The 22174-nt window shown below is 33.7% G+C and overlaps 1 protein-coding gene across 2 annotated transcripts in view; it reads right to left on the bottom strand.

Moving 5' to 3' along the window:
* LOC137014163 (guanine nucleotide-binding protein G(olf) subunit alpha) overlaps positions 1-22174 on the bottom strand; it is a 34169-nt gene that overhangs the window by 7312 nt on the left and 4683 nt on the right. The window contains exons 1-5 of one of the 2 annotated variants that reach the window (XM_067378345.1): positions 17325-18001; positions 17069-17141; positions 15150-15204; positions 14944-15063; positions 10380-10477 (exon numbers count right to left, since the gene is read on the bottom strand). In XM_067378345.1, coding sequence (XP_067234446.1) covers positions 10380-10477; positions 14944-15063; positions 15150-15204; positions 17069-17141; positions 17325-17463 — 485 coding nt within the window. In that variant the 5' untranslated portion in view covers positions 17464-18001. Of the gene's footprint in view, positions 1-10379; positions 10478-14943; positions 15064-15149; positions 15205-17068; positions 17142-17324; positions 18002-22174 lie in introns of those variants that run through there. The other variant, XM_067378344.1, reaches the window with a different exon arrangement.

The raw sequence follows: 22174 nt of genomic DNA, 5'->3' as shown, positions 1-22174 counted from the left end.
AAAAAAAATATATATATAGTTTCCACAAAAGTTGCTTTCAACATTGAGAAATTAAGAAATGTTTCTTGAGCAGCAAATCGGCATATAAAGATGTGTTCACACCATGTCATAATTACCATAATTATGAGATTTCAACTTAGTAGAACAACTTATTTCAAAAAGTAGAACTCGTAATTACAACTTGTAAACTGGGAATTTTCTGAGAGCTCCAACTTGTACCTCCTGACCTCTGCAGACTCATTTAGGAATTTATAGCGTAAAAAAAAATTTTTTTTAAACATAATTTTGAGTGTGAAGACGTGAACAGTTCAGAGTAGAACTTCACGTGTTGTCATTTCGAAATTACGGAAATTATGACATCACGTGAAGGAAGCATTAGCATGATTTCTGAAGGATCATGTGACACTGAAGACTGGAGTAATGATGCTGAAAATACAGCTTTGATCACAGGAATAAATTACATTTTTAAATATTTTACAGTTGAAAACATTTATTATTTTAAATAAAATAAAAAAATTATTTTATGTTATTTTAAATTGCAATATTTCACAATATAACTGTTTTTACTGTATTTTTCATAAAATAAATGAATTTACTTTTGATCAATTTAAATGAAATAAAATTAAAACTAGTATTATTTGTTAGTACAAGTCACTGATATGGGGTGTGTGTGTGTAATACTTTTATGAATAAAAGAAATGCCTTTATTCAGCAAGGATGCATTAAGTTGATCAAAAGTGACAGGAAAGACTTTTATAATATTACAAAATATTTTCAAATTTATATAAATGCTGTTCTTTTAAAGTTTCTAGTCATTAAACAATCCTGAGTAAACATATCACGGTTTCCAAAAATATGAAGCAGCACAGCGGTTTTCAACATTGATAATAATATTAATAATAAATGTTTCTTGAGCAGCAAATCAGCATATTACAATGATTTCTAAAGGATCATGTGACACTGAAGACTGGAGTAATGATGTTGAAAATTCAGCTTTGATCACAGGAATAAATTACATTTTTAAATATTTTACAATTGAAAAAAATATATATATATATTTTATGTTATTTTAAATTGCAATATTTCACAATATAACTGTTTTTACTGTATTTTTCATACAATAAATGAATTTACTTTTTATCATTTTAAAATGAAATAAAATTAAAACTGAACAACTTCAAATGTATAGTTACATTTCAGTATTTAAAATAATATTCTGTGTTAAATACATGCCACTGAAACGCCAAACAATAAAAATAAACAAAGCAAAATTAGATTTAGTGGAATAAATACTTTAGATATTTGCTACTAAACATCCAATGCGAATATTGACCATCTAACCATCTCTTTCAAATATACCTGATCATATTATCTTTAATATTGTACATTTGTTTTCTGAATGTTTTCATCATTAAAAAAAAAAAAAAAAAAATGGCAAGGACAAATGGCAGTATGGACAGAACATTGTATATCAGAACAGAAAAACATTCCTTTGCATTTTGTTTTGTGGTTTTTCAGAACAGATAGTGACAGATTGGAACAAGAACATTGCCTGTGAACTCACTGTCATCATCTGAACATTGTAACTTTTGACACCTGATAACAACCTCAACAACTGGTCAGCAAAATTCTGCCACTCATTATCATAAACATACACTGAATGACAACAACTCCTGCTTGTCAGCTACAAATGATTCTTCTGTATCAACACATCTGTGACGTGAGCGGCTTCATATAGTGGTGGGGACAAAATCACCCATACGCAATGTAAATAACGCCTATGCATCTCGCAACCATCAAATATGCCCTTGCATTTCTAATGTTCACCTCCAGAGGGCACATGTCGGATCTGTAGTTGAGTTGTGAAGTCCTCCTCCCTAACTGAAGTCGAGTGATCTGTCTGAGCAACCAAAACTATATCTTTATCTTAATATGAGCGCTCTAAAAAATACAGTGACTGTACATCTTATGACTATAAAAAAGCCCTCTTCATCAGACGTGTTTGTGAGAGAGACAAATTGCGGGACAGACCGTCTATCGGCCATACAGGATAAATTCAGATTTGCACAGCGATTCCCCAGACCTCCATCTTACTTGAATCAGTCTTGACCCAACGGTCACAGAAGAACAATCCAAACAAATTCCACAGGTTGATTTAGGCAGAACAAAATATACTGTAATAAACAGACAAAAAACTCATTTTTGTGTAACATCACAAAGAACTAATCAAGTTAGTTTGAACTTAATCATGGCAAAACCATTGATTGGATTTGAAACTAAAACCAAAACTATTTCATTTGTTTTATAGTATAAAATAAATAACATAAAACAAACATATGGCATGACATGATTTCAGTGATAAAATTATTCATTGTAAAACAATTCATTGTATATCTCTTTTGTCGCTCTTATGCTGAAAATCTCTCACTCTGTTAATCCGATTTATCATTGTGGTTCTTGGTAGTCTTGAGAATGTTCAGTACCAAAGATAAGATAAGACAAGATAAGATAATCAAGCCCAGATTGTACTCGATGGGCGCTCTGTGCGCTGTTAAGGAACATGAGGCTGATTCTAGATCACAGGGAAAACAGGGAAATTGTCCCGGGAGTCATTTTAAAACCTGTAAATCCAGTTCACACTGAACAACATGGGAATGTTTGAACACGTTTCACATGTCCTATTGAGTACAACGGCTCTACAGCTGTGGGTATCGGTGCAAGGTTTCTAAGATTATGGAGTTCAACAGTGCCTGTTTCTGCGGCGCTGGTTCCAGAAGTTTTTTTTCCATTCTCTTTCCCATGGGGATTTAAATAAAGTCTTCGCTATAAGCCATGAACCAAGCCAATCAGGTGAAGCCCAACACCACAAACTTTGATTTGAAGCAAAAAAGTTTTTGAAAATCTGACAAAAAGACAAAGGTACAACCGAAAGAACTACAATCCCATGAAGCATTGCAAACAGCATAAGCAAATTAAAAATGCTTGAGAAATATAAAACTATGCATTTAAAAAATAAGTTAACTGCAAAATATTATATATGGGAGGGCGTTCATGTGCAATTTTTACCTAGGAAACATTCTGAGAGCACATGAAGGCAGCATTAGACTCTGATTGTTGTAATTTTCTGTACAGCATCATGGGTAATGTAGTTTTTCAACAAAAATTCCACTGTTACAGCCTCAATAGAAGTAGATACTATCAATTAACAACCTCGTAGCTTACAGTAGTTCTGTCTTTAAAGGTTCATAAGTTATCATTCAAAATCAGTTTCCCTATGGAGAAAGAGTCGATTTTTTACTTCCGGAACACGACTTGTTACACCCTGGGGGCTCGTCCGGGATTTGAACCCGGGACCTCTCGCACCCGAAAGTGAGAATCACACCCCTATGCACGCTATTGAATTAGACTGAAAAAGCTGTTTGGAGCTTGCATTTCTCCTGTAATATACAGAACCTCTTCCAATCCACAAAACTTTTAAATTTACATTTAAATTACACCACTTTTGTACAGTTAGCAGAACAGTAAATGAGAATAGAATCTGACAAGACTTTTTTCCAAGGCTTCTCAAACTTCTGGTTTGTATTGGGTTTGGATTTGTAATTATTGAAAAAAGTTATTAATATAAATATTGGTTTTATTTTGACACGACTCATTCTTCATACACTCAAACATGTTGCATGTATGAATTGAAACTAAAACTTCAAATTTTGAAGTACCAGTTGCTATAAGAGTATTGTTTTTCCACTCATTGCAAACTTTTTGTAAATTGCACTTTCATGGAAAAACTGAACTACTCATGAAAAATATAAATTCCTGTAGGTGCTAGAAACATCAAGGTCATGGTTTTTGATTCCAAGGGAAAGCATGAACTGAAAAAAACAATTGTAGAACTTAAATGCAATGCATCTGCCAAATGCATAAATGTAAAAAATCTAAAATATAATTTATGAATGCAACTAAGCCTGTCACAATCATGGATTTTGTGTTGACCATTAATTGTCATACAAACAATTCTGTTCACGTCACTTGTGGTGTAAGCCTATTATGTATTTTTTTACTTGGAATCATATTTAATATATAATATTAATAATATAATATAATTTACTTTAATGCTGTAAAAAATGTATAATATTTATAGAATTATTTTTTTATAATATAATATAACCGTAATATAAATTGGCAAAATGTGAATGAAATTTAAACTGCATGGTTACCTCAAATAATTGTGATTAGATCAAATAACTAATAATCAATAATCATGACCAGCGTACATGCAAATGATCATAATTTATACTCTTTAATGTTAAATAATTTAGTCTAATTTTTTTGTTAACAACTGTTTATTGAATTTTCGTCTGTGAACAGTAGTATAAAACAAATAGCAACTTTGCAAATTTAGAACCCATCCCAACCCAGAGAGAAGAAAAGAGAGAAGAAAAATAATAAATAAATACATAAAGTAAAATAAATAATAATAAAAATAAATTAAGTAATATTAATACATAAAATACACTAAAATAATATTTACAAAGAGTTTAGAAAAGATGACACAACATTAAAAGATGAATTCCATAAATAATTTAGTCTTTAATTTAGATCGAATTCATTGAAAATTATAAACAACTCAGTAATGAGTCACATCATATGTCATTGTGTTTTCCAGCAAAACTTTTTAAAAATCAATTAAAAAATATTTTCAGAAAAATGTTGCTAAAAATAATTCTCATATCTGTGGGACAGGGGTGGAGATGTTTTTTTTTTTTTTTTTTTTTGCATATATATATTATATATAAAAATTGTAGGATGAAATTTAATTTTCACATCTGTGGGACAAGGGGGAAAAATGAATTATTATAGAAAAATTCTTATTATAGACCTTAAGCTCACCTAAATACGTTAAAGTAACATACTTGGCACAAGATATTTGTCTATTATAAATCATATTAAAAAGCTCAGCATGAAATGGAAGTTGTGATAGTCTTTTCTTACCTATTGTTGCTTTGATTAAAGATTACGAGGGCATATGATTAAAAAAATAAAATAATGATGTGCACAGATAACAAATTTATGATAAAATACTGCAATATTCCATAAAAAAAAATTTGTCAATTTTGATTTGATGGCAAGTAATGTTAACATAATTACACGATGGTTTAATAATCATAATTGGTTTTCATAGCTTTGAGCAGTTCTGTGGGGTCGTTCTATTTTTAGGTAAATGCTGGCTAAATCTCGAAACAGAAACCCGAAATGCTAAAAAAGGAATTCATAATCTGTTGCTATTTTTATCAAATGCACGTGTGCATGTTTGTTTGTGTATCTATGTAGGAAAAGGCAGAAAAAAGAAGGGCGAGCGAGAAAGAGAGAGCGCCGCTGTACATCAGTGAATGTTTATTCCCTTTAAGCACTTATGAGGGTCTGATATGTATAACCGCACACACACACACACACACACGGGCCCTTTCTGCGCCTCACCTTCTCTTTCTGACCTTCCTTTGTTTACGCGCATTGCCGGGATACTCCCTTTGATTCGGCGGCGCGCACACACACGTGACGCCCTCCACCAGTGAGTGCTCTGCAGTGATGCGCTATAAATAGCTCCTGCTTGCCCCGGCTGCGCTGTTCCTTTACATAAGCTCTGGCGGAGGGAGGAGGGGGACAGACAGCCCAACCACAATCTCCATACAGCCGGGCCTGCAGAACGCCACACACAACTGGGAGCTCTCTCGCTCGGACTGCTGCTTTCACTGTTTCTGTACAAGTGTCCTCTATCACAACAGCACGGTCTCATTCTCACCGACCCACTTCAGTACAAACATGTATTTGTGTGCGTCTCGGCCGTTTGACATTGACATGTAATCCGTTTTCTTTTAGCCTTAAAATAGACACGCAATAGATGAATAGAAACGAACACAGACAGATGTCACAAAATCACGAGGGATCATTCAATGATCTCACAGGTCAAAGGGCAGTTAAGATGCATTGCGATAAAACAGCTTGGTAACAATGTTGAGTTTCCAAAAAATTTTGATAAATGCCTACCACACATATACATGATATTTTGCACTCTACTCATATAATATATATATATATTTTATTAAATTATTATCTAGATTTTTGATAACCCATCCAGGCACCAGGCAATATACAAATTATTAAGCATGCACAACAACAACAACAAAAAAAATTCATTTTATTTGTGGAGCTATAGTCTGAACACTGCATGGCAATTTTTAAAATGTTGTAATAAAAATAGATAAATTAATAAAACTTTTTTTAATAACTTTTATTTAATACTACACATAAAAACACTCTTAAACATCAATCTTCTTTAGCAAAGGAAATAGTGCATTTTACTGTATTTTTCTATGGCTTTTTAGATAAAATGATGGTTTCTTTTAAATGATGGATATATATTTGAAATATAGTCAAAAGAGAGATATAATACTGGATTATTGGTATAATACTGAGAGATATAATTATTGGATTACAGCTGTTTACCAAAGCCAGCATAACTATTATAATTGTTCATGCTTAGGGTTAGTGTTTGAACTAACCTTTAACGCCAAATATTAAACTTTATTGCATAACTCGTCCTGCGACATTTGTGCTGTATGAATGACACCTCCAAATCATGTGGTTTGTTGAGGAAATGTGTGCCATTACTTTTCCAGGCAGTTTAATAAAAAAATAAAAAAATGCATAGACTAAAGGCCTATTCACACCAAGGATGATAACTATAAAGATAACAATAAATGTATAGTTCTAAAAATCTTTTTAAATAGCAGAGTCCACACTACAACTATAATGGCAAACAGAAACAATATCGTTGGAATTATTTTCAGAATGTTTTTCTTTTTCCAGCTGATGAACAATAAAAACACTTACAGCCAATCAGAATCCATCCTGCCGTAGTGAACTCGAGCATTTAAAGCAGCAGACGACAAAACTGCAGCGCATGTTTAAAATAAATTTCATTCTAAAAGTTGTAACTTCATCCTGAGTCGCTCCATCAGCGTTGAACAATGTACTGACAATCCTCATTTTGTCTGCGTGAGAATCTCCAGCTTTGTTGTTGTTGAGCAACCGAAGCGTGAGCTGTTAAAGCTCCGCCCTCTTTTGGAAAGGGGGCAGAAAGCAGCAGCAGCTCATTTGCATTTAAAGGGACACACACAAAAACGGCGTGTTTTTGCTCACAACCAAACGGGCAAATTTGACAAGCTATAATAAATGATCTGTGTGGGATTTTGAGCTGAAAATTCACAGACACATTCTGGAGACACCAGAGACTTATATTACATCTCGTGGAAAGGGGCATAATAGGTCCCCTTTAAAATTACTCATATCGTGAAAAAAGACGCCCACCAATAATAATCATGATTTCAATATTGACCAAAAATAATTGTGATTATGATTTATACCATAATCGAGCAGACCTAGTATCAAGTATATTTATTTATATAAATCACAGCTTTTGCAGACTGATAACCACACTAAGCCAATTTCATTATTATTTCGATTAATTGCGCATCCCTACCCTAGAATCATGAGGGCGAGTTCTGCAAGGGCAAACACCGCTCACATTTTCTTTCCAAATACTGAAAAAATACAACAAAGTGGAAGCAATTGAAAACTTTCTCAACGACTGCACATCCATGGATCGACCTGGATCACAGCAAACGTATCTGAGCAGACATTGATTTGAAGTTGTATAACAGAGGAATTCTCAGTATTGTAAAAGTCTTCCACAAAGAACAAGCCTGTATTGAGAGCAGCTGGGTGTCTGTATGATTCTCGGAGTATCTCCGGGCCTTTTCTGACTGAGAGACAACAGTCGCCATTATGTGTCAGGCACTGCACTAGCTGGTGATGGTATCTGCGTCCTACAAAGCGGCTGACCAACTCCCATGACCTGACCACCCTCCTCACGCTTTCATACCTGACACACGGCCACTGTTGTACAGGACAAATGTCTGCACTGGCCTAAAAGAGCCAACAGTGGATGTAAAAACAGATCATTCATGCACCTAGAATGTCTCCATCTCCAAGGCAAAGAAACTTAAATACATATACGACATGTTTGTAGTGGGTTGCCTGAATGTCTTAAGGAAGCCCGGAATAAATAGGTTGGTTTCAGGTTCATCTGAACCTGATCAGGCACGTTCCTTACAAGGATGTGCAAAACTACATATTTTCAAAACAGACTAGTTGATGGGTAGTCTGAACTGGTTTCAGGTTTACCTGACCCCGATTTACAGACAAACTTTTCCAAGAAAGTTTTACAGCGCACTTTCAAACAGCTGAAGCACAGCACTGTCAGTGACTTACAAAACAAAAATAGTTACTAATCAACTAGTCAATTGTTAGATAACTATTAGTGTCACAATAAACACCTACACTTCTGTTACAAAAGACTTCTATTTCAAAAAATGCTTACTTTTTTTAAAAGAATCCTTTAGAAATGTATCACGGTTTCCACAAAAATATTGTTTTCAACAGTGATAGTAATAATAAATGTTTCTTGAGCAGCAGTTCAGCATATTAGAATGATTTCTGAAGGATCACGTGACACTGAAGACTGAAAAAATTCAGCTTCGATCACATTTCTTAAAATATATTCAAACAGAAAAATAATACTTTAATAATATTCACAATATTACTGTTTTTACAGTGATTTTGATCAAATAAATGCAACCTTGGTGAGCATAAGAGACTCCTTCAAAAACATGTAAAATTATGTCTGTTCTCAAACTTTTGAACAGGCCCATATTACTAGGGATGCACCGATACCACTTTTCCAGAACGAGTCCGAGTCCAATACCGGTACTGGTACTTGACCATACAGTACTGATACCTGTATTTTCATTGCATTTGTAAGTCGTAGTTTTTGTTATTTTTGGACCAAAATGTATTTTCGATGCTTCAAAAACTTCTAACTAACCCACTGATGTCACATGGACTACTTTGATGATGTTTTTATTACCTTTCTGGACATGGACAGTATACCGTACATACATTTTCAATGGAGGGACAGAAAGCTCTCAGACTAAATCTAAAATATCTTAAACTGTGTTCTGAAGATGAACGGAGGTCTAACGGGTTTGGAACGACATGAGGGTGAGTCATTAATGACATCATTTTCATTTTTGGGTGAACTAACCCTTTAAATGTACTGTAGGAGCTTACTGTTCATTCTATTGCTCTATTATATTTTATCTTTAATTTAATAGCACAATGTAATAACAGCTAAGGATGTTTTCTACTGGCACAGTTGGGCCAGTGGTTCAAATTTTTAGATACCAGTGAAACATCACAATTTTCGGGTGCAGAAATAATCAAATAAGACTGCATTGTCTTCATTGTATAATTTAAATATAGATGAATCCTTATTAAAGTTACAAAAGTTATTCAGTCAACAGCACTGGGTGATTTTCTTTGTGTCATCTGTTTTTAGATTAACATAAATCACAAAGACAGCTGCAGGAATATTAGGTTGCTGTCACTTTAAGCGCTGCATACTGTTACACAAGTGTTTTCTTTCTCAACTGTTTACGTTCACTTAAGACATAACCGACTAAGTTTCACATGGATACTCGCCGTTATGTGAAATTTGACAATTTGTGTGAATTTGTCCGTTCAAGTGCAAGAAGACGAGAACGAGAACTCAATTAAGTAGGTTCGCACTCTGTCTGAGGGGCAGCTTTTTTGGGCACGCACTTCAGGTGTTTGTGCACAGAAAATATCATGCGATTACTGTATCGCCTTCCTGTAATAATGTAGGGAACCACTAATTATACATAAATCATTTAAAAGTTCTCTCACTATTTACCGTCAGTTAACATTAGTATTACGTTGTTTGTTTTTTTACATTATTTGCTATTGACATATCCAACCATATCCTTATCTCCATTACGCTCTCTGTTTGCTTTGTTGTTTGTGTTTCTTTGTCTGAACACAAACACTACGCACACACTGCGTTTTACCGGTTTTTGGTATCGGAGCATTTTAATGAGCACAAGTACAAGTACACGAGCGCAGTATGGGGCCCAATAGGTGCATCCCTAATATTTATTACTTTTAGATTCACATTAACACACTATAACTGCAGCACAAATACAATTCTGATTAAGAGATTCGGTTTAAAACATCAGTAAAACCAAATGAATGACTGCAACAACTTACTACCATGACCATAAATACCTGCACAAATAAACAGAACCCCAAAACAGCGCAAACCAATAATCACAGCTATTATCATAAATATCAACAGAGAAAAACTTAAGCAATATGCAATCAACTTCAATTTTAATTATGCCAGTTCACAAAACAAAAATCCAACTTCATCATAGGCTCACTACTATGATAAAACTTATACTTACTAATGCGCACAGTCGATTAGTTGATATTCGTTGGATCGTTCGTAACACGCCTTAACGCCTTCATCATCCCAGAGCTTCTTCGCATGGTCAAAAAACTCCTGTGGGAAAAAAAAACAAAAACATTTATATGTTTGCATGCTAAAAAAACTAAATGATTCAATTTCAATAACATTATTAAGCATTTTTAGAACTACGTTTGCCTCGCTTCATTTAAAAGATATTTCTTGAACTTATACCACTACATACTTCCAGCTACATTCATAAAATGTGTTTTTGTTAAAAGCCTTTTAGCTGTTCTGGAAATAATCTGACTGATCACACCGGCCCACCACTGTGGATTCAGCACTGCTTCGAGCACATCTCATTACACAAGCATTCAAACGCTAGTTTCTTTTATTAGTTTGTTTGCAACTTTACATAATGAACTGAAACATTAAATCTTTTTTTAGCTTTATTATTTTTTTTCACAGACATGTACTTTTCAGAAACTCAATGCAATATGCGATACAATAAAGATTTAATTTTGTAAAATAAATTATATTTAAAAACCAACATACATGTTACACATTCTTTTTGTGAGAAGAAAGCATCCCTACAACTTCTGAAAGTGAACAGCAGTGTTTTACTGTAGCATAACATAAAAAGTAAGTGTCACTTTAACGTCAGTGTAAACCAGGGAGGTTTAGGGTTTCAGGTGGGCCTACATTAGGTTTATTTAACAACAGAAATTGAATAAATGTAAAAATATAAGACTGCTTAGTCTTCACTGTATGGATTAAATATACACCGACTCTTTTTAAAGCTACAAAATTTATTCAGTCAAGAGCAGTGAGTGATTTTATTGTTGTCTTTTGTTGTTTGATTAACATTAAGCACACAGAAGGAAGCAAGTTTATTAGGCTGCTGTCACTTTATGAGCTGCACGGATCCAATATACCATTACACGTGTGCTTTCTTTCTCGACTGTTTAGTCCACTTAAGACATAACTGACTGTGTTTACATTTTGTCAGTTTTTTTGTGTGCATTTGGCCATATAAGCTGCGAGAACTAAATTCGAGATCATGCGCTGTCTGAGAGGCAGCTTTCTGTGCGCCTGAGTACTTTGCTTATTGCGCCTATTAACATTAAGAATGTCACACATATGTAAAAGTCATGTGTCCAGTCTACTCTCTGCTGTCTGCGTTGACCTAAAACTTGGATTTTTTGTAATCTTTTGGAGTATATAAATTAGTGCTGCAACGACGCGTTGAAATGCTTCGACGCGTCACATTGTGTACATGCATCTCGCATAATGGCGGCTTCTGCTCCTGGGAATGGAGAAAGTTCTATTCTATCACAAAAACCTAGACCACGATTATCAAAAGTATGGGAATACTTTTAACGGGCCAAATAAAATGGTCCTTTGTTCCCTTTGCAAAACCGAGATGGCGTACCGCGGCAGCACAATTGCGATGCACGAGCACTAGGGGTGTGACGCAAGATTAAAATGTGATGAGATTTCTCGTCAAGGCGAAAAGTAGTCTCGTGATATTGCCATGACAGAGTGTTAGGATGATTAGGAAAGAATTTGCCACCGCTACCTTTACATTACACCTCCACTGTCGTTTAGCTTTGTATTTAAATAAAAAATTCAGTTGGATAACGGTCGCCGCTGCTCCATATTCACAGAGTAAGCACGATTGCTGAAAGTGAAAGTAAACGCGTGGGCGCATTCAAACGAGATTTCTGATGAATGCAAATATCTCTCAATATGAAAGCTATTTTAGGCTGGGCAGTGTAGTTGTAACAATCTCTTAGCTCTGTATCAAAGAAAAAATTGGTCTTATTTGCACTTTTAATATTGAGAGTGTGATTATGGTTGTACTTATTGTAAAGTGTTACCATAAAAATGAATAACAGTTTTCTCTTAATCTTATTAAGCACAAACAATAAGGTTTCATTTGTTAACATTAGTTTATGCACTGTGAACTATCATCAACTAACAATGAATAACTATTTTTATTAACTAACATAAAGATTAATAAATACTGTAGCAAATATATTGCTCATTGTTAGTTGATGTTGGTTAATACATTAATGTTAATAAATGAGACCTTATTGAAAAGTATTAACATTTTTAATTATATTGTTTTTATTTCTACGATCAGTTTGTGGAAAGGAGTTCAGTTAGGAGGTCAAAAGTTGTAGAAGCTCATAAAATCACATGAGAAGTCAGTCGAAAAAAAAATGAATAAAAGTTGAAATATTATATGAGAAGTTGTACTTCTAATTTTTTCTAAAGTTATCCAAAGGATTCATTAGCTAATCAAAAAAAGAAAACTAAATAAAGAAAAAAATAAAGAAAATAAATAAAAATAATCGTTAGATTAGTCGACTAATCGAAAAAATAATCGTTAGATTGGTCGACAGAAAAAATTATTAGTTGCAGCTCTAATATAAATCATGCAGTTATCGCAAGATAGGCATATCATGATATATACATTTGCGATATTTCGATATATCGTGCAGCCCTAGAAGAAAAATCGAAATATATTTCCTGAACAACAGTAAAATATCTACTGAAGAAACTAACAGCACAGGAACACTTTTCTGAGTCAATGTTTGAAATCTCTAACACTTTAAAATAAAGTCTCATTTGTACGGAGACCCTGATGGGAGGAAAAAATATATTTCAATGTTCAAAATTTTTGCATTCCCAAAGAAACTTTGCGTTCGCACGCAAAAGCATTGACCTATATTTTTACTTTATACATCATTAACTAAAATTAACAAACAATAAGCAATACATTTTGACAGCATTCATTAACCTTTAATGTTAATGAATAAAAATGTACATTTTAGTTCACAGTGCATTAACTAATATTAACAGATACAACTTTTAAACTAAAAATATTGAGATTAATATTAGCTAAGATTAATAAATGCTGTATAATTTTGTTCCTTGTTAGTTCATACTAACTAATGTAGTTAACCAACTAAAGTTAACAAATGAAACCTTATTGTAAAGTGTTACCAAAAATCTCTATCTGGATTCAGTAATCACCAGAGTAATCTTGCATATTTGATGCATGTTTAAGGTAAACCAATAACACATGTTAGCAGTCAATATTGTATCTATCACCTGTTGAACCAAAGAGTAAACGGCAAACTACTCTCTAAATAAGAACTGAACTTACTGGATTTTCCAGTATTTACAATCCAACTGTGCAAACATTCTAAAATTGATGAATTCATGGGCGAGTATAGATGTCTGCCATTAATTAATTAAAGAAAAATCCAGGACTTAATTTGAGCTGAGAAAAGATCTGTGGTCTCAAACTGTCTAATTACAGATCTCCATTTCAGCAGAATCCACACGGTCTAAAAATGACAATCTGAAAAAACAGAGAGCTGACATTTGTGCAATCAAAAGTCACAGGCTGGAGACATCTGCCATATCACAGGCCAACTTGTCTGCAAATGTGCTAGAATATCACAACAAAATAATAAGGAAAATAACTGACCCCGTTGCACACTGTCTAATGCTAACAAACAAAACTCAAGCACAGCAGAAGCATATGCTAAGCTAAAGCTAACAACATCAGTATGACAGAGAGAGAACTTAAAGTTAGTGTCAGTTTCAGTCTGATTCAGACAGAATTCTTCATATTTCACTGAAGAAATAAAAATCCCAGAAAAACACCCAATTCCTGAGTTTTAACTTGATACCATAAAACAAACAAAACTAAGAGAAAAGGTCATCAACAACTTTCCATGACTTCCTTGTCTTCTAATGACTGGTAAAAATCAGTAAACCTATTCCAGACAGCAACATAAAATGTCTACATCACAAAAATCACTCATTTACGAATTCAAAGACTACATTTTGTCCTGAGTTACACTTTAGTATTGACGACTAAAGTAATTGATGCAAATGCATTCAATGTGAAAACCTACACTGTGTTTCTCAGTCCCGTGGATTAGTCAAGGTCTCCTGGATTAGTCAATTTCGAAATTAAATCCTACATATGAACCCAAAATATTCCTCACAAACCTGTCATTTAACATAAAAAGCTTGTGGTTTAATTTGACTCGATGTGCACATAAACAATGCATGACAAACCACAAACTGAACGCAAGCAATCATAGCAAGATGCTAATCATATTATAATATGCATAATTATAAAAACAAAAAAACATATTTTGACTACTATTTAATATAACTATAATATTTTGAGTACTGCTGAAATTGTGTGTAAATATAGTACACAAAATTACCTTATTCTTAATAATTATAATATTTACCACCTATTTAAATTGCAAACTCAAACAACAGCAAAGCAGTCAGCATCCGTCTTCCCATAAAGTAACGTTCCTCAGAAACATATTCAAATGTTCAGCTAGTGGCAGGCACTTCACCTCAGGTACGTGATTTAAAAAAGACCAAGCCAAAGATTCTTATTTTCATAAATCAGCAATCATACAAAACCTCTCGGTAAGCGGTTCAAAAACCTCAACACATTTACACAAATTCAAAAGTCATTGAAAGCATTCTAGGTAAATTATAAAAATGAGGCTCCTTACCTGTGTATAATCAAAGTCAGAGAGCGGCGCTATGCTTTTGATATAGTCGATCCTAAACTGGTCCTCTGGATTAGCGAGTGGGACGGGTGGTATTAAAGTGCTCATTGCAGACACTATGGTCTAGAAATAAAAATAAAAAAGGAGTTATGAGACATGAGACTGTGATTAGATATAGAAAACGTCTAGAAACTAAGCGTCTCACTTACCACGATGGCGTCCTTCACATTTTTGCGAATGTCTTGAATTTTCTGTTTCTTTTCCCTGTATGTGAAAACATTTAAAATTTAGTAAAAAAATTAAATAAATAAAATGCAAGGTTAAATTGCACATATGCAACTCCTGGTTCTAGGAATTGTTCACCCCAAAAATAATAATTCTGTCATTATTTAATCACCATTATTTAAGTCGTTCCAAGCCTGTATGCTGTTATTTTTTATTAATGACAACAACATAAAAACAGTCTATATGACTTGTGCAGTGTATCTGAAGCCATACGATAGCATAGTGTGAGAATCAGCATCGCTTCTGGCAAATCGTAACCAAACACGACGTATCACAACGAGATATGACAGCTGAAAGATTTTCAGTGACTAACAATTTGAATTTCAGCCTGTTCCTCACACACATCTATCATATGACTTCAGAAGACTTGAAACGTCATATCTGAACTACTTTTATGTAGCTTTTTTAGAAACATAAATGCGGTTTGAAGCTGGATACACAGTTGCATGAAAAAGTGCTGTGTAATGATTCTCATTTTGTGTTGCACATAACAAAAGACTGGAACAACATAAGGGTATTCATTTTGGCTCCTTTAAAGGGTTAGTTCACCCAAAAATTAAAATTCAGTCATTAATTACTCACCTTTATGTTGTTCTGCACCTGTAAGGCCTTTGTGTCAACATACATTAAGATACTTTTGATGAAATCCGATGGCTCAGTGAGGCCTCCATTGACAGCAAGATAATTAACACGTTCAGATACACAGAAAGCTGCTAAAGACATATTTAAAACAGTTCATGTGACTACAGTGGTTCAACCTTAATGTTATGAAGCGACAAGAATACTTTTTGTGCACAAAAAAAACACAATAACAACAATATCTAGTGATGGCGGATTTCAAAACACTGCTTCATGAAGCTTTACAAATATTTTGTTTCAAATCAGTGGCTCGGAGCGCCAAAGTCACGTGATTTCAGTAAACGAGGCTTCGTTACGTCATAAGAGTTTCGAAATTTCAATATTTCACGTGACTTTGGCAGTTTGATACGTGAAGATTTGTAAAGCTTCATATGAAGCAGTGTTTTGAAATCACACATCACTAGATATTGTTGAATAAAGTCGTGTTTTTTCTGGCAAACAAAAAATATTCTCGGTGCTTCATAACATTAAGGTTGAACCACTGTAGTCACATGAACTGTTTTAAATAAGTCTTTAGCACCTTTCTGGGCATCTGAAAGTGTTAACTATATTGCCGGCAAGACCTCTCTGAGCCATCGGATTTTATCAAAAATATCTTAATTTGTGTTCTGAAGCTCTTACGGGTGTGGAACGACATGAGGGTGAGTAATAAATGACATAATTTTCATTTTTGGGTGAACTAACCCTTTAAATGAGTTATTATTTCCTCCCACACTGTAAAGGTCAATATAAATAATATTATACAACATATATTAATGTAATATAGGCTAAATTTGATTTTTCAACTTCAAAAAGCATAACTTCCCCAACAAAGTTCTGTCATTTAGACATGCTATGACTATTTTTAGTATGCAAAAAGTGTTTTAAAGAAACTTTAACACACCCAGAGACCTGATAAACATTTAGCATTTGATTTGAGTCACTTGTCACCCATGCATTACCTACATCCAGATTCTGTACGAGCATATATATTATATATATATATATATATATATATATATATATATATATATTATATATTATATATATAAAACAGTGATGTTGCAGTGAAGCACTAGCTGATAGCACGTAGTGCTACATCACTATCTGCCTCAGCATGTATGAGGGTTTCCTTCGCCATGCCGAGGCTGAACACAGGGCCCAACCTTCATATAACGCCCTTACATGCACATATATGTCACTAGGACAGTAAACATGTACTCACTCCGCATTAAACCCGTTGACGTGAAGAATTTTCATCTGCTTCACGATAGTGCTTTTGCCCGATTCACCAGCCCCTACGAAAGCAAAAACAGCCGTGAGAATACACGCAAAGTCTCTCAGATACTTCAGATATCACGGTGTGTTCTTCATATGTACAATCCGACATGCCAGATTGAGCTGTCAAACACGGCGCATTTAAAAACACAGCCTCGGATGGCTCTCGTATGTCAGATATAACGCCTCAAGTCTCCTCTTACCCAACAACAACAGTCGATGTGTAGCTTTATAAGCCTGTCTCTCTTTTTGCAACTGTTTCTCTATTTTCTTGTTGGCCTCTCGCTGTGTTTTCTCGTCGATGCGCTGGTCTTCGGTTTTACTGCTCCCCAAACACCCCATCTTACTCCCTCGAAGCCAATCTGTGCGCTGTCCTTATGAATGATCAATCCAATTCCGATTCCAAAGAGAGAAAATGATCCACAATAGACAGAAAAAAAGGTCGCCGGGAAGGTTTTTGTTTCTCCTCCCTGTTACAACGTCTCAAGCAGTCCGGGCGTCATTCAAGCGACGGGATTGATAAAATTGATCACATATCGATCGGTAAGGTGGGATATGAACTTGCATCTGGATCCGGGGGTCTCTGTGAGCCCCTGCCAGGCGCTCTTCCCTTCTCTTCTGTTCTCTCGCCCTCTCTGTATTTTTTCTATGTGATATTCTCTGCCTGTATCTCTGCTGTAGTCTGTAACTCAGCACTGCCTCTGTCTGTCACACCTGGTAATGACCGGAACCAGGAAAACTGTTACAAAGTATCGCTGACTGACTGTAGAAACACTGTAACGAACGAGATCGAACGGATGTTTCAACGTAACGACATGAGTGAAAAATGTTACAATGTAAAGTGCAGCGGGTGTGACAATGTAGCAGATGATTAACTGCCGCTCAAAGTCTGTCGTTTTAAACTGGGAAAAAACATATTAAACTAGTCTAAGCTGGTTTTGCAGATCTTAAATGGTTTAAGATGGTCTGCTACATCATTGTAGCAGACGAATGGCTGGGTCCTAAAGTCCGTCAAGTTTTATACTGGAGACAAAAAAACACATTAAACCAGTCTGAGCTGATCTGCCAGCTCTAAATGCACACACAGATGACTGCTTTATGTATATTGTACTGTTTACCGTTTATTTTTTACTAGTTATTTATTATGTACTGTTTTAGGCATCTTTTAGGCTTATAACCCCATTTTGGGTTGTGTACTACTGTGTGCAATTACACACACACATACATATATATAAATTAAAAAAGTAAGTTACCTGGTTGCCTTAATTTTATTTCATTGAAATAAAAATTTGAGTTAATACAATGAAGGTGATTGATTTAATCAAAATAAACTCAAAATATTGTTATCTGAACCATATTAATTATCTAAGTTGATTTGACAAAAGAAAAAATGTTGTGATAACAAATCTTAAAAATTATTTTTACACTGTGTGTGTGTATGTATATATATATATATATATATATATATATATATATATATATATATATAGGAATTTAGACATGCTACTGCCATATTGCCAGTTAAATACAGAAATGTGACAGAGTAAAAAACATTATTAAATTATTAAAATAAAAAGGAGGAAGATGGTTTTATCAAACCGAATATTTTCAGGCAATTTTGTTTAAAGGTGCCCTAGATTCAAAAATTTAATTTACCTCTGCATAGTTAAATAACAAGAGTTCAGTACATGGAAATTACATACAGTGAGTCTCAAACTTTCTTATATATATATGGGATTTCTTATATAAATCCCATTTGTTTAAAAGACCTCAGAAGAACAGGCGAATTTCAACATAACACAGACTGTTACGCAACAGTCGGGATCATTAATATGTACGCCCCCAATTTTTGCATATGCCAGCCCATGTTCAAGGCATTAGACAAGGGCAGAACGTCTGGATGTGCACAGCTGAATCATCAGACTAGGTAAGCAAGCAAGAACAATAGTGAAAAATGGTAGATGGAGCAATAATAACTGGCATGATCCATGATATCATGATATTTTTAGTGATATTTGTAAATTGTCTTTCTAAATGTCTCGTTAGCATGTTGCTAATGTACTGTTAAATGTGGTTAAAGTTACCATCGTTTCTTACTGTATTCACGGAGACAAGAGCCGTCGTTATTTTCATTTTTAAACACTTGCAGTCTGTATAATTCATAAACACAACTTCATTCTTTATAAATCTCTCCAACAGTGTAGCATTAGCCATTAGCCACAGATCACAGCCTCAAACTCATTCAGAATCAAAGACTTATATTACATCTTTTTAAAAAAAAGTTCTAGGGCACCTTTGATAACCACAAATTCATCCTAAAATACCATTTTTGAGTTAGTGCACAACCCTTTTTACTCCAATGGTATTGCCAGACCTGGAAGGGAGTGAATTTACCATCACCAACTGAATAGGTTTCACTGAATAAATGCTTAATATAAAGGAAACAAAACGATTTTCTAAAACAGTGACTTCAACAAGAAAGTCTGCTTTACCTAGAAACAGTCAATATTCCTTATTCAATCTTATTAATGATTTTTTTTTTTATATAATGTTAATTATTTGGCCTGGCTGGATATTATCAGCACTGAACAGAAATATTTGATCATAAAATACCATGTCCTCAAATAACTTCTTTAGAAATTGCAGTTCTCTTATTGTACACTCAAGAACACATGACTTTCACTTCTCATATATATTCTAAAAAAAAAAAAGCTTTAAAATTCATGTGAAATGAAGAGTGTTTTGTTAAACCATTAAGCAACTGTGGAAAGCCATGAAATATGACCACTAGAACCATTCTTGCGAATACAAATCGAACAAGGATTGAAATTATGAGGAAGAAAAATATAAAAGCGTCATTTCCAGCATATCCACTGAGATATGTAAGGTCAGAGAATATATGAAAATGTCTTCCAGTGGCTTAAAGGGGTTTAACATTACAGAAAACAGAAGCTGACATAGTCCATATGGTGGTTTGCAGAATTTAAATGACATTAAAATGTAGAAATTGTAATTTTAATATAACATACAGTACAGTCCAAAAGTTTGGAACCACTAAGATTTTTAATGTTTTTAAAAGAAGTTTCGTCTGCTCACCAAGGCTACATTTATTTAATTAAAAAATACAGTAAAAAACAGTAATATTGTGAAATATGCTGAAAATTCAGCTTTGCATCACAGGAATAAATTACTTTGTCAAATATATTTAAATAGTACACAGTTATTTTAAATTGTAATAATATTTCACAATATTACTGTTTTTACAGTATTTTTAATTAAATAAATGTAGCCTTGGTGAGCAGACGAAACTTCTTTTAAAAACATTAAAAATCTTAGTGGCTCCAAACTTTTGGACTTTACTGTATATAAAATATATGATAAGATATATATATATATATATATATATATATATATATATATATATATATATATATATATATATATATATATATATATATAATATATATATATATATACACATACACACATGCATAAAACCACTAAGAACCTATGCCAAAAAATAAATACTTTAGGACCAACTATTTGCCAGCAACAAGAAGGAAGACAACAAAATTAAACTAAAAACATTTTAACATTGCCACAACATCATGTGAAGTTTTGTTCATTCAGAAACCACTCTAGTTTTATTAATTATTTAAAATCTCAATCTCATAATTTAAATGATATTTGTGCTCAGCTTTGAAGAATGTCTGAATTATTGTTTTCAAACAATAAAACAAAACAATTCATACAAAATAGCATTAGGTTATGTAAGTTCTATTTGAATAGCTGATAGGCAATATGGATATATATCAAACACAATTAAAATATACCAATTTCATTCAAACTTCTATCATAACCAAGAAAAGTCACTGTAAAAAAACAATGATATGATCAATAAGTCAAGGCAACATGTGTTTCCATTACTTTAACCCATCAAATAATTTAAACTTAATTTTTCAACTTAATTTTTTAAAGTTTCAAAAAAAAGTTACTACTAATACTAGCTAATTTAATTCTACTTACATTTAAAGCAGCAACTGAGCTTAAGTTTTAAGTTAAATTGTTTTTGTTTTTTTACATTGTATTCAAAAACCTCCAGAAATGAATACAACATTGATATTTATAGACATGTTTCAATTTGTTTCACTGCACTAGATTAAATGGAAGACAGTTTCTGGCAAAATTGTTGATGCCTGTATTTACTCAAGGACAAAAGCCACATGTATGTTTCTGACCTAAAGCTCAAACCTTTCAAAACAACAGTGCATATTGCATAATGTGCTCATTACAATTAGCTAGCGATATGCAGTTAGGGCCACGCTAGAGCCAAAGTACACGTTCAGTAAATGATAAAACCTATTTACAGGGTGACAAAGTTCAGTTTACAGACCACAAACACTTCACATTGCAATGCAACAGAAAGGAACAGTACCAACTTGTGTGGAAGCATGACAACCTCTTGTTTTCCCCTAAAGGATAACCATAAAGTTTCCAACACTTATAGGAGCCCAAGACCCCTTTTGGCTATTTATGCATGAGGCATCCATTATTAGACAAAACACGTGCTATATAGGTCATTAAAATAGGCTATTTCTGCACTTTCATTAAAAATAAGCTACTAGTCATTTTGCCCATTGGCAAAAATACCTGTTACCTCTATTAAAAGGAAATAATATTCAGTTTAGGGCTGTGTTATCTACTACTTGATACACCAGTAGTTACAGTACAACTTGTACAAAGACATTCCCAAGGATGTGTCATTCTTCAGAACTAAAAATAACTGTATCATAAAGTTTAAAGATAACTCAGTGAGATCCTCCATTAAAGTTAATTTATAAGCCACATCTTGGATGACTTCTCTCTCTCTCTGTCTCTTTTTATCATCAGTTTCTAAGAACCGACAACGCCTCTATCTGCAGCCAAACTTATTTAACTGGCCTCTATGAAATTTCAATCTCACCAACTATGGCCAACTATGTCAGAGTTCAAATGAGCCATGTGCCAGTACAACATGCAAATTTGCCCTCTCCTTATAAATAGCTCCTAAATC

The sequence above is a fragment of the Chanodichthys erythropterus genome, chromosome 23 (assembly GCF_024489055.1).
Source record: "Chanodichthys erythropterus isolate Z2021 chromosome 23, ASM2448905v1, whole genome shotgun sequence".
Taxonomy (NCBI): domain Eukaryota; kingdom Metazoa; phylum Chordata; class Actinopteri; order Cypriniformes; family Xenocyprididae; genus Chanodichthys; species Chanodichthys erythropterus.
The sequence above is the reverse complement of the archived record's forward strand: the minus strand, read 5'-3'. Positions and strand labels throughout refer to the sequence as shown.